The following is a 13,263-nucleotide window of genomic DNA, read 5'->3' as shown; positions in this document are numbered from 1 at the left end:
ACCTGAACAAAACATTTTGCAAATGAAGAATTTAATCTATTTTAAGCCTCGTTACATTTTTTTTCTCAAACACGGCTGATTCGGGAAATGCGTTTATTTCCAAAACCTTTTCAACAGAAAGTCAACTGAAGTCAGTGACAGCCACAGGTTTGGTCTGAATTACCGTATTCGACATAATAAGCGCCCAGGAAATTGGAAATAGGGGGCTCTTATTAGAATATTATTTTGGTGTAAAAAACAGAGTTGAAAGATAAATTTCGTGTTTTTTACAGACTGAAGTATTTATGTACGACAGATATAATATATATAATCCAGAATTTATTAGCCCATAACTAAGGGTGCATATAACACACGAGTGCGTATTATACGCGAATGAGTAAGTCTTGTGTACATTGATCAATCGGAAGGGATGCTAATTGGGATTGTTCACCAGCCAATATATTAGCAAATGTCGCTGTGGGCGCTTATTAGAGCAGGGCGCTTATTACGTCGAATACGGTAGTAGTAGTGTCTATTAGGTTAGCACCAGCATAGGTTGGAGGTAAAACTGGTTAAGAAATGTGAGAGTTAGTTGTATCATTTCTCGAATTGAAGTGGAACGTACACTTGCACAAGGTTGTAAAATGGGGTTAAAGATGAAAATGTTTCTTCGCTTTGTGTGCTGGCGATTAGGTGCCTCACCCTGGCAGGTGTGGGTTCGAATCCCGTACGGGACTCAACCCCCAAAAAGTACTAGAATCTGTACTTTACTAAGAAAGTGTTATCCCAAATATAACATATGTTATTTATGGTGAAAGCCTGAAATGTTTATGTACGATAGATATATTTTTCCAGATATCAATTACTCATAGCTAAGGGTGCATATAACACATTATATTATACGCAAAGAAATAAGTCTTGTGTACCCTGATCAATCGGAAGGGGTGCTAATTGGGATAGTTCACTAGCCAATATATCAGCAAATATCGCCGTGGGTGGTTATTACAGAGGGGCGCTTATTACGTCGAATACGGTATTGAGTATAATTACATGCATATATGTAACATATTCATGTTTGTCGTATTTTGCGTCCGTTAGAGTCTTTAATAAGGACCCGTGCAAATATCGCTTTTGCGGCTTGACTGGCCTTGTGAGGAATAAGGAAGACAAGTGTGTAATATGAAAAGAGATATGGTGTGAAATGCAAACTGAAAATGACCCTCTGGAAAATGACGAGAGATAAAAGAAACTATACACAACACATACCATCATATCCCGTCTGCACAATACGGTTCGCTCAGGCATATACATGTATACACACAAACAGAAACAGATCCTAGAAGCACACATATATAAATATTGTTGGATAACGCCGATTGTCGGATTAACGAGACCTGACTGTATATGTATGTATGTATGTATGTATGTATGTATGTATGTATGTATGTATGTATGTATGTATGTATGATGATCAGTTTCTTAATTGAACAAACAATTAGTTTCTTAGTTGATATGGGTTATGGTACCGGTGGGTTTAGAGAAGAGTCGTTTCTTAAGAATACATACAGTATGTATTTGATGGTATATATAAAGAGTGCAACTTATTTATCTATGTCCAAAATGGCTAATGCACAAGTTCGAGTGACCATGGTTGATACCGTGCGAGGTGGTCAGCACTTGTTTTATGAGGGATTCAAGTTTCGTTGTAAGAAAACGGTCCGTGAGAAGAAGTATTGGAACTGCGTTGTTGCTGCCTGCAGAGCGTCGGTGATCACTGAAAACGGCATTCTTCAAGCGGCTTTGCAGGTAAGAAAATAACGCACATGATAATGATGATAATAATCTTAAAGACATAGGGTGGAATCACAAACTCAACAAACTTGCCAGGAAGAGCCATCCGAACATTTTGGAAGTTGTCAAAGAGAACAATCCAACGTAGAAGTCGCCATTCAACGAATTGGAGCCCACTGGTCAGCACCACCCAGAAAGAGAAGATACCGGCTGATTGACAACCGTCTTCAGGCTCTGAAAGATAATCTCGTCAACAACGTCATCGGCGACGTTGAGTACACAGATCACGTTGGTGACCTGATCCACTTGGAGTGAATGACTTGAACACAACGTGTATGCCAGTGCAACCGCAAATTTATTATAGAATATATTTATGTATTTACCATTATATTTTAAGATATAAGTTATTGTTGGTTTTGTAGAAATTATAATGTACATCTATGAAATATTAAAGTATTAGAGTTATTAAATTTGTTAAATGTAAAGTACTTTTGAGCAACTATACTATACTTCAGCATCTAATAAATTACTACTGTAATTACGGTATACGCATTTCTGTGTATACGCAATATCCCGTGTTTACTGTAGCGTGACCAGTCTTACTGTAGCTTCACGAAAGCGAAGAGATTTTAGAGTTGATTATGGCTAGGTTTCGCTCTTCCTGCCCATAACCCCACTAATGATGGACTTATATCAATGCTATTTAAACCCGTTAATTCGAAGTCTCGCACTCCGACTCTGACACTCCTAATTTGCAACAAATAACTAAAATCACTCATGAATCAGTCTCGTTTATCCGACACAGTGATCGCGTGTTTTGATTCGAGATGAGTCGGCTAGTAGCTGCATTTTACAACGGCTGCAGAGATATACTTGCTTAAAAATAAACAATTAATGCTTTAAATAACCAAACAAGATTAATCACATGCTTAGATTACCTCAATCTCATTCAAATCAAGATACAAGATACAGAACGACCTTTCGCGAACTTTGACCGACCAATGTATATACATTCGCACGCACGCACGCACGCACGCACGCACGCACACACACACACACATATTTAAACAAGTGATTTCATCAGGTGTTTAAGTATTAAATATACACAAAAACAGGGGCCAGATATTCGTGCTTGTCAAAACTTGTAATACTATATATATAGTATTACACACTTTTATACATATTTTATATACATACACATATTATATACATATGTATATATTATACATACATTAACATATGCACACATATGTTGGTTTCCAGACTAACGATGATGTGCATAGCCCACAACGCGTACGTTAAATGAAGCTTTAACCAAATACAAGAATGTGTCACTCTGGCAGTTAAACCTTAAGGGACCGACCATTTGATATAGTGGGGGTGGGATGCTGGGGTTTGATTGAAAAGTTCAATATATATTGTGCAATTGGGCCAAATCGTCAACTGCATTGAACATGTGTGAGTCGCACCCAAAATGTCAAACAGGTTGTATAGTAATAAGCTGAAACATGAATCATCAGATTGGCACGGAAACACCTTCCTGACAGGATGGCGTAAGTGTAGTGACGCCGAGGCCTTGCGAAATATGTCGACGCTGATATGATTGTATTACGAGAGCCTCTTTGTCGACCACTCGCTGTGCTAACATCATATCAAATGTCGCAATACATAGATAACATATACTTCCCTCCATATATATACTTCCCTTGATCCAAACCTACACCGGTCTACACACAGGAGTTTCTACCATGGGCAAACTGAACATATTTGCAATAAGTTTAAATAATCCCCAAGGAGTGTATTACCCGGGTCAGGTCCTTGAGGGACATGTCACAGTGGAACTGAATGGGGAAATGAAAATGAGAGGTCAGTCATCCATATATTCTCTTCCTTATATGTATCACTTCTAAATGCCTTTCAAACACTATTTATTTTTCCACAAAAATTCCCCACAGATTACTTTATACAAATTACCACAGGATTGAGTGACGGCTTAACATGAAGATTCAAATTTAACAACAGTTCTTTTAATTTTATATTACATAAAAAACAAACTCGGTATAATTTCCTTTCTTCCTCAGTTGATAAAAACAACAGGGCCAAAACGTCAACTGCTTTAAACATTTGTTTGTCGTACTGATATTCACATATACGGCTGAAGGAAGCGCGAACGCAAAAGATTGTATGTTAATAACCGCTATCTAGCTGTGACCTGAATCACCACGTTGTCAAGGACACACACCCCTTAGCGGGCGGTGTGATTGTCGTGACGTTGTATGTCAATATGTCGCAATGCATAGATAACATATACTTCCCTCCATATTGTCTGATCGCGAACCTACACCGGTCTACACGCAGGAGTTTCTACCATGGGCAAACTGAACATATTTGCAATAAGTTTAAATAATCCCCAAGGAGTGTATTACCCGGGCCAGGTCCTTGAGGGACATGTCACAGTGGAACTGAATGGGGAAATGAAAATGAGAGGTCAGTACTGAATAACAACTATCTCTAAACAAGTTTCAAATAGTATAACCAACATGTGATCCAACTGAAGTTTAAGTATGAAGTATGATGAAAATGACCGTTTCCAAGCATACTATTTACTGTCATGGCATGACAAATGGAACGTTGTTCAAATGATCACCAACAGTTGAAATATCTATAAGATGAAAAACGAAACGTGTGTGTGTGTGTGTGTGTGTGTGTGTGTGTGTGTGTGTGTGTGTGTGTGTGTGTGTGTGTGTGTCTGTGTGTGTATCTAGGTTGTGAGGACAACAGGACAAAATCACTTTGCTTTAAACGAACATATGAAGCACAGTTGACATTTTTATCCCATAGGTGGGGGATGAGAGTATATATGTGTATGTTTGTTTGATATTATTTGACAGATAACATTATCCGATGAACTGATAAAGCATTAAGGGTTAATTCATTGTACATAGAACATTGAATGTAATATTTGTATATCAATATTAGTAATGCATTAAATACATATTGCATATAGTAGTATACTTAGCATTATCCGACCATGACCTATTTCTTTTCGAGGATCAACATAATATTTATTTAGCCTGTAAATCGACATGACTCTCCTGTCGAGTGACGTGTGTTGTGTTCACACTTTGGGAAAACTAATGTGTCACACTAATATTTCCCCTTATAAAGTTCAGTGTTTGTGATTAAACATTCCGCAGGACAAGAGTCATATATAATAGTCTACGAACGACTTGAATCAAACTTGTCAGTACTACCAAATCACCCAAGCATTGCCCCCCTTTAACGGGATTTCATGATACCATAATGATAGACACGCTATCCAATTAGGGCTTCCGGGTTAGCATTGGTCCACAGCAACCTATGCTGGCCGTAAGAAGTGACTGATGGATCGAGCGGTCAGACATGGTGACTTGGTTGATTGAAGGTCATCGTACCCCGACGGCGTTGACCGTTGCTTGTTTTGGTCTGGTCCAGACTCAACTATTTATAGTTCGTCATCATATAGCTGGAATGTTGCTGAGTGCAACAACAAACAAACATAAGTTAAGGAAAGAAGCAGACCAATCCAGTCGCAATAAATACGCCTTGGCAGAAATATGTAAGACGAAAATTTGATTTATTTGCAGGCATAAGGCTCCAATTCTTCGGTGGTGCTACTGTGAGATGGTCGGAGTCACATTCGACGGGATCAGGGAAGAACAGACGGACTACTACTAGAATTTACTCATCGCAGGAGAACTACTTCAGCTATGAACTGGTTTTATTTGGGAAAGGTATTAAAACCCACGAGTTATTATAAACATTCCACAGAAGTCATATCTGATCCAACTTCCCGAGGCAAGGCTTTAACTGACTATAAAGACCAGTTCCACCCTTGCCGAATTACGCTGGAATTTCCAGGCTCGATATTAGCGCCACCAGTGGCTATTACGAGTTATGTCCCTTCTATGTCCCTCCTACTGACCAATCAGATTCCATTGCTCATATCACTTGCATTTGCATCAAACAACATGGCGGCGCCCAGTCAAGACGATCTGAGCTTCATGATACATACATGTGCCATTGATATAGTTACTGAATTCTTATGATACCTACCTTTGATATAGATACTGCCGCTTCATGATAGTACCACTGATAAAAAATTCTAAAGCATTATGATACGCACCCTTGATATAAATCCTTATCAAGAATATTGATTTGTAGCGTGCATGTAAAATCAACCAATTGAAAATAACTTTTGACATGTCTTTTCTGTGCAGCTGAAACACGAAAAGAGTCGGAAATATAGAAATCATGACTTAAATCAAACGTATATATAATTAACATCTGACACAAGCGGAGTTGGAAACAGGAACGGGTGTCCTGCTCGTTACAATGAACAGTGAAACCTCTTTAATTCGGACGACGTTAATCCGGAAGTCTGCTTCGCGGAACATATATTCAAGAAAGAGATATTGCAACGTATGTTTGAATCATTTAACTGGACATTCGTTAACCCGGGTTAAACCATTATGACGTCACGTTCTTGTTGTTGCAGTTGATTCTGAGTCATGAATTCGCGAGCCATTTGGAACGTACATTTTAGCAGGTAAACTTTAGGTCATTATGCAAAATTGTAGAGAAATTATAGTGAACAGAACAACCAGGTTCTTTTTGGTATTTTGCAGCGTCAGGACAAGGGGGGGATAACCCTTCTCTACCGGCAGGACGTTATACATACCCCTTCCGATACCAACTGCCAGCTGGACTCCCCTCCTCGTTTGAGGGCTCTGTAGGGAGGATAAGATATTGGCTCAGTGGTATCATTGACAAGCCATGGAAATTTGACCACACAACGAAAAGGGCTTTTACAGTTGTCAATCTTTTGGACCTCAACACTGAACTTGGGGCTATGGTGAGTGAACTCAAGGAAATTGTATCTAACGTATAAATTATGTATCTAACGTAACGTGTCTAATGTGATGTGATAATATGACTTTTCAATCCGAAACGCGTTTTCTTTCGTTTATAGTTCCGTCTGAGCATTTGCCTGACATAGACAAATATTCAGGCCAAGCATTATTTGCCTTTAAACATAAACATGTACATGTGAAATTGAGGGCAAGTTAAATTAATAATCACCAGTTAAATGATAACTCAACATGAAAATTAATTAAAAACACCGTATCATTCGATAACTGTAAGCAACTGTTGGTCGTTCGCTTTCAAAATGTACGGCTTCCCATTTTTCAATCCATTCAGGTAAGCCACAAGTATATGTCTTGAGTATAAGACTGAGTCTTGTCAGACTTGTCGGACTTGTTAGGCTTTGTCATCATGTCGAATAAATCACGGAAATCTACATTGCAAAACGGTAGAGTTACTCATGCATTAATTGCATAACTGAATTATTGCAATAGTAAGGATATGCCCTCGATAGCCACCACTAGATACAATGTCTCGAGTTTAATTTTAATTGAATGAATACCTACCTACCTGAATGTCGATTTAATTTGATCGCCCACCAAGAAAGGCCATTCCTCTACTATATACTTTTGCCGCTAAGCTATCCCATGCATTGTTTCTTCCACACACCCCGAGCAAATGGAAACTTAAAAAGAAAATGTTATTTAGATAAATTGTCTGAATGTACGTTATCGTTTTGTATAACTATATACTATTTGGATGTTTGCGATCTATGATTGCAGGAAGGTGCAAGGGGTGAAAATGAAAAGACTCTGTGTTGCTTATGCTGCAAATCTGGACCAATCAGCTGTAGGTTTGAAATTGACCGATGTGGCTATGTTCCGGGGGAATCAATTCCTATCAAAGCTGAGATCATCAACCACAGTAACAGGAGAATGACCAGATCATATGCTGAATTATACATGGTCAGTATTGAGAGTATGTGAAGAAAATATATCGTATCTCTGACAATAGAGCTTTATGTACACGTCCAATGCCATTATTCTTCCACCTTAAATACGACAAATGAACAACTCTTTCAGCGCTCTTTCTTGTTCCTTCATCACGTGAATGAGGGATGAAAGAGGAAGAAGTAGCTCTGAAACGTCGTGACTAAGAACCAAATGAAAGTGTCATGATTGCATGTTCTTCAAGATTCTAAATGACAAGCAAAAACTTATATCTTATATACTTTAAAATTTCTACTCACGCTATGATGCCTGACGATGTTTTGCTTTTGAAAACACAGTCGATGTTTTTAGGTCGTGAAGTACCACGCAACACGGAAGTCACGAACAAACTTTCAGAAAATAGGGGAAATATCACATGGAGAAATCCTTCCTGGTGACTCTGATTCATGGAATGGGGACCTTCTGAGGATACCACCAGTGCCGCCATCCAAGTTACAGGGATGCAGAATAATCGAAATTGAGTATTTCGTAAAGGTATTGTCTTTTTGAAGTTCTGTAAATATCCATAATAATATAACCAAAACAGAGCTGTGTTCCTGCTCAGAAGGTCATCACTGTTTCTCACAGGAAAAACTCCATGTCGGGATACTATACAATTACAGTTCCATTTAGCATTTAGTAAACGTAGAATTGTGCTATCAAATGAATTTAATTAAATCAGATCGTTTACCATGATACGATTTTCTCTGCGTGAAGTTCTGACCAACTTTCAGAGAAGATCGTGTCAGTATAAGGCTGGGCGAACTTTGATATTCCAGTCGAAAGAAGGACACGTAGGTTCTTGACCCAATTAAATGTGAACTAATGATCGGATTCTTTAGCACTTGATTCGGAAAATTTGGTCTTAACAAAACAAATTCCCACAAAGATTCGCACTCCTTTCGCCCCCGATACCATCATAAATGAAAAATGTATGATTTCCATATCTAGCATACTTCACTCACAGCTTTTTCTGATTTCTACATCTCGAAATCAAACATAAACGAAGTATATTATACAAGTGGTACGTACTTAGCTTTCTCCCTCACACCTGGTGTCTTCTCTGATTTTCAGTGGTACAGTCATATACTTTTCACAGCTATTGTTCCCTTTAAGCCAAATGGAATCTATTTCGGTGGATAATCAAGACTGTTTATTCTCTTGCATGGACAATTTACAATGTTTCAGTTCTGTGTGAATCCTTCTGGACCCGCATTCCAGTTAGAAGTACCGCTCAGGCTGATCATCGGATCCATACCACTCAGGTCCACACTCCAGCAGTACGGGTTTGCTCCTCCACCCCAGGGCCCCGACCAGTCCCAGCTGCACCAGGGAGGGGCACAGGCTTCAGCTCAATACACAATGCGTGAGCTCACTTGGAATATCATCATATTTGGAATTTTCAACAACTTTCTACATAAAACGGCTAAAATTGCTAGAGCAATAACTGGAACAATATTTCATGTTGTGGGCCTTTTATCCCATGGAAACTGTGAAAGTATGTATATTTTCACAGTCCTGGCAGAACTCCTTTGCAAATGTTCGTCACAATATCAAAGTGTCAAATGATATATATACATGTATACCCCAGTAACCACAGTCGTCTCAAAATTTATCACACTGACGTTTTTAACAATCATCAAACACCTATCATTCTAATGTGATTTTGCTATATAACAAGCCCCACGTTTCTTATTTTTGATCTATAATAACATGTTTGTGATATCGTGTTCTTTACGTACAAATCTCTGTGATTTGCCAACTCCGGAATGTAAACGTACCGTTTTTCTCTTCTAGCACCTCCATCCTACGCAGAAAGTGTGTTCGGCACAGTGGACATAAAGGATGATGCCGACACGGAGTATACCAAAGGAGAAATGAACTATGCTCCAGTGTACACGTACTACAACTGGGAACAAACAGCTCAGCCTTCTGCTCCTCCACAATAGATGCATCTTCTTCAATAGCATCTGAAACAATATGGAACTGCTCAGCTGACAGCTCCTCAACAAAAGACGTATCTTCATCAATAGCATCTGTAGCAACATACAGCAGCCCAGCCATCACCTCAACCACACTAGTTACATCTTCATAGCGTGAATGTTCAACATGCACCACCTCAGCATTCAGCTCCTCAACACCTGACACATCTTCTTCAATAGCATCTGTAGCACCATACAGCAGCCAAGCCATCAACTCAACCACATTAGTTCGATCTTCATAGCGAGAATGTGCAACATGCACCACCTCAGCATTCAGCTCCTCAACACCTGACACATCTTCTTCAATAGCATCTGTAGCACCATACAGCAGCCAAGCCATCAACTCAACCACATTAGTTCGATCTTCATAGCGAGAATGTTCAACATGCACCACCTCAGCATTCAGCTCCTCAACACTAGACACATCTTCTTCAATAGCATCTGTAGCACCATACAGCAGCCAAGCCATCAACTCAACCACATTAGTTCGATCTTCATAGCGAGAATGTTCAACATGCACCACCTCAGCATTCAGCTCCTCCACAGTAGATACATCTTCACCAGTAGCATCTGTAACAACTTGCAGAAGCCTAGACATCAACTCCAGCACAAAAGATGCATCTTCATCGCTACTATTTCACACCCAGCCACAGCGTTAGATTCGAATAATATTCGAGTGAGTAAGTTTTGTTTAGGGCCGCTTTTAACAGTATTCCAGTTATATCACGGCGTGTCAGCTTAATGTGGGAGGAAAGCCCCAAGTGATGCAGGTCTCAGGCGTTTACCACTTCAGTGAAACCCACGACCACGAGTATGGTGCTGACAAACCTAGAAACATAATTGGGGCCAACACGGATTCGAACCCACAATCATAGGTTTCTGGCGTGTTCAAGGGACGCAACTCTGCACAGCCAATCGCGGCGCCTTAGACGACTGGGCCACCCGTGCCCCCGAATTTTATATTAGAAGTCATGCTTTTGGTAATGAACAACTAAACGTCCTAGGTGGCGCGGCTCGGTGATATGGCTGATTACGTGTCATGGTGGTACCACAACGTCGTGGGACGATGATCACAATATCAACCAAACTCGCTAATTTACAGGACACCGTGATACAGTTGGAATCTTCCTGAGGATGTAAGCAACAAACAAAATCTAGGAGTCGAAATGCAGCATCTCCCGATTAAACTGGAACCATGTGATCTGACTGTATACAACAGTATATGCTCCTATTGGCAGTGACCAAATCATTTTGATACCAAAGCGCTCTTGTGATACTTGTCACTGTATACTATTCCAGAAAAGGGGATATCAGCTGTCTTATACATGTATAATTCTGTGAGGCGTATGGTGACTTACGTCACATCATTGTGAGGCTTTACAAAATTAGCATAGTTATAACGTATCTGTGCAGTAGTATGTAAGTGAGTGAATATAGTTTTACGACGCTTTTAGTAATATTCCAGAAAAAATAGTTAATGGTAATCGAACAACTAAGTACATTGTACGTGTCATGCTTTACTGATATTGTGTATCCAAATGTTCTTGTTGCTGAATTATCATCTTATATGTAACCCGTAAATGGAAAGTAGTTTTTACCCGATGATGCAAAAATATATATTCTTTGACAATCTCAAACATTCGCATCAATGGAGATCTTCATCATGATCTTCTAATGACTCCACAGTGATTTCTGTTTATGTCACATATATACATATGTTTAAAATTTGTACATAGGCTTATTTCATGATTTATTTTTATAACTTGGAAATCGCTGCCAACATGTGTAATCATAGAGTTGTCATTCACCTGTATATACATGACTGTCTATATATGATCAGATTTTTACGAAAAATATCAGTTTAAAGTCTCGTTTCGTTTATCACGTTTATATATACAAGTATGGACCTGATGAGTCTCGCTGGATATATCCCTTTATCATGTAATGGGTAAGTTTCTCGGCAGGATAAAGCCAACGGATAAAAACGATATCCGTTGGGGCCATATGCGGATAGAGATACAAATATCAAAGGTCAAGTAGGGACTACTTTCACTGTTTATAAACAAACATGGCGTCGCCCTTGTCATTCGCGATCGAGTTAGAATTAACCATCGGGAGTGAGTGAGTGAGTGAGTTGGGTTTAACGCCGCTTTTAACAGTATTCCAGTTATATCACGGCGTGTCAGCTTTATGTGGGAGGAAAGCCCGAAGTGATGCAGGTCTCAGACGTTTACCACTTCGATGAAACCCACGAGCACCGGTATGGTGCTGACAAACCTAGTAACATAATCGGGGCGAACCGGGATTCGAACCCACAATCATAGGTTTCAGGCGTGCCCAAGGGACGCAACTCTGCACAGCGAATCGCGGCGCCTCAGACGACTTGGCCACCCATGCGCCCTAACCATCGGGAATCTGGATAAACTACAGAGATAATTGCTTTTATTATCAAAAGAAGAGTCTAATATACTGAAAATCAGTGTCTAACTGTGACGTAGCGAAGGCATTTTATAAGTTTTGGCAACTTTGGAGAAACAATTTTGCGAGGGCACGAGGTCTAGCCAAGCGGGATCAGGAGCCATATCTGTGCTTGAAACCTTCTCCACAAATTAAAACAGTTGGATTTGGCCGAAATATGTTTGAATTGTTACCTTGTTTCGTTTTGTCGCTGTCTGTACATTGATTGCGCTTCTTAACGTTATGACAGGACAGGCCGACTGTCAACAACGTCTGACCGTGGCCGTGATGTCTCGTAGACTAGGTTTAGAGTAGCTTCCCTTTGACAAAGGGCAGTTTCTCTAGCGGACAGACCGATGGATTGCCGCGAAAGGCATTTACAAACAACTGTTGTTTTGCGTATATATTGCTTCGCCACTGTATAAGAAACAGATTTCAGTTGGAACTATATTGGCTACTGTCACTGTCCGACTGACACATCACTTACCCTGTGACGTAATAAATATTAATGCGCGCATTCCAGGAAAACTCGCAATGTTTCGGTAATGTTTATGAGAGAGGGAAAGCGATTTTGAAACACAGAATTAAAGAATGACATGATATGATAAAGAGGTTATCACGCTTGTGTGTTTGGGGATGGTAAATATCCTGTATTAGGAATAAACACTATGTATTTAGCTCGCCAAGGCTCGCTAAATACAATGTTTATTCCTAATGCAGAATATTTACCATCCCCAAACACACTCGCGTGATAACCTCTATTGGTGTACTATGAAGAATTCCTGACATATAACAGAGTATATGACAGAGATCCTTGAGAATTCGATAGAGAAACCCAGAGTAGTTGGTAGATAATCCCTGTGTGTGCTAGAGAATCATAGAGCAGTGAAGGAGAAGCACTGATTGTATAAAAAAAATCTCCGTGTGTTTGCAAGTGTATTCCTGGGTGTATGCTGGAAAATCCCAGAGTATTAATATTCTACAACTAATTATTACTCTACTACTAAATCAAAAAATGATTCAGAATCCCTGAACATTGAGAATATCTGAGTAAGATAGAAAATGCTGCATATTTCGAAGCGAATTATTGAACATATAGCGTCAACTACATACGCGTGAAGATCCGGGTAAGAATTGATCTTCAGCAACCCATGCTTGAA

General features: G+C 39.6%; 1 protein-coding gene across 2 annotated transcripts; it reads left to right on the top strand.

Annotated features, from left to right (window-relative positions):
- The first annotated feature begins 4,040 nt into the window (after positions 1–4,040).
- LOC124132579 (arrestin domain-containing protein 3-like) lies at positions 4,041–10,463 on the top strand. Of its 2 annotated transcripts, XR_007219977.1 has the most exons (8): positions 4,041–4,257; positions 5,397–5,543; positions 6,438–6,664; positions 7,458–7,640; positions 7,977–8,159; positions 8,853–9,030; positions 9,462–9,671; positions 9,705–10,463. XR_007219977.1 is itself a non-coding variant. In XM_048392527.1 (7 exons), exons 1-7 carry the CDS (start codon positions 4,140–4,142, stop codon positions 9,611–9,613), a joined length of 1,188 nt encoding a protein of 395 aa, XP_048248484.1. In that variant the 5' UTR covers positions 4,042–4,139; the 3' UTR covers positions 9,614–10,463. The 2 variants fall into 2 exon arrangements, 1 of the variants encoding a protein (XP_048248484.1); XM_048392527.1 differs by having other exon boundaries at positions 4,042–4,257; positions 9,462–10,463.
- The last annotated feature ends 2,800 nt before the right edge of the window (positions 10,464–13,263 follow it).

Source organism: Haliotis rufescens, unplaced genomic scaffold, assembly GCF_023055435.1.
Source record: "Haliotis rufescens isolate VD_foot unplaced genomic scaffold, xgHalRufe1.0.p SCAF_11, whole genome shotgun sequence".
Taxonomy (NCBI): Eukaryota; Metazoa; Mollusca; class Gastropoda; order Lepetellida; family Haliotidae; genus Haliotis; species Haliotis rufescens.
The sequence above is the reverse complement of the archived record's forward strand: the minus strand, read 5'-3'. Positions and strand labels throughout refer to the sequence as shown.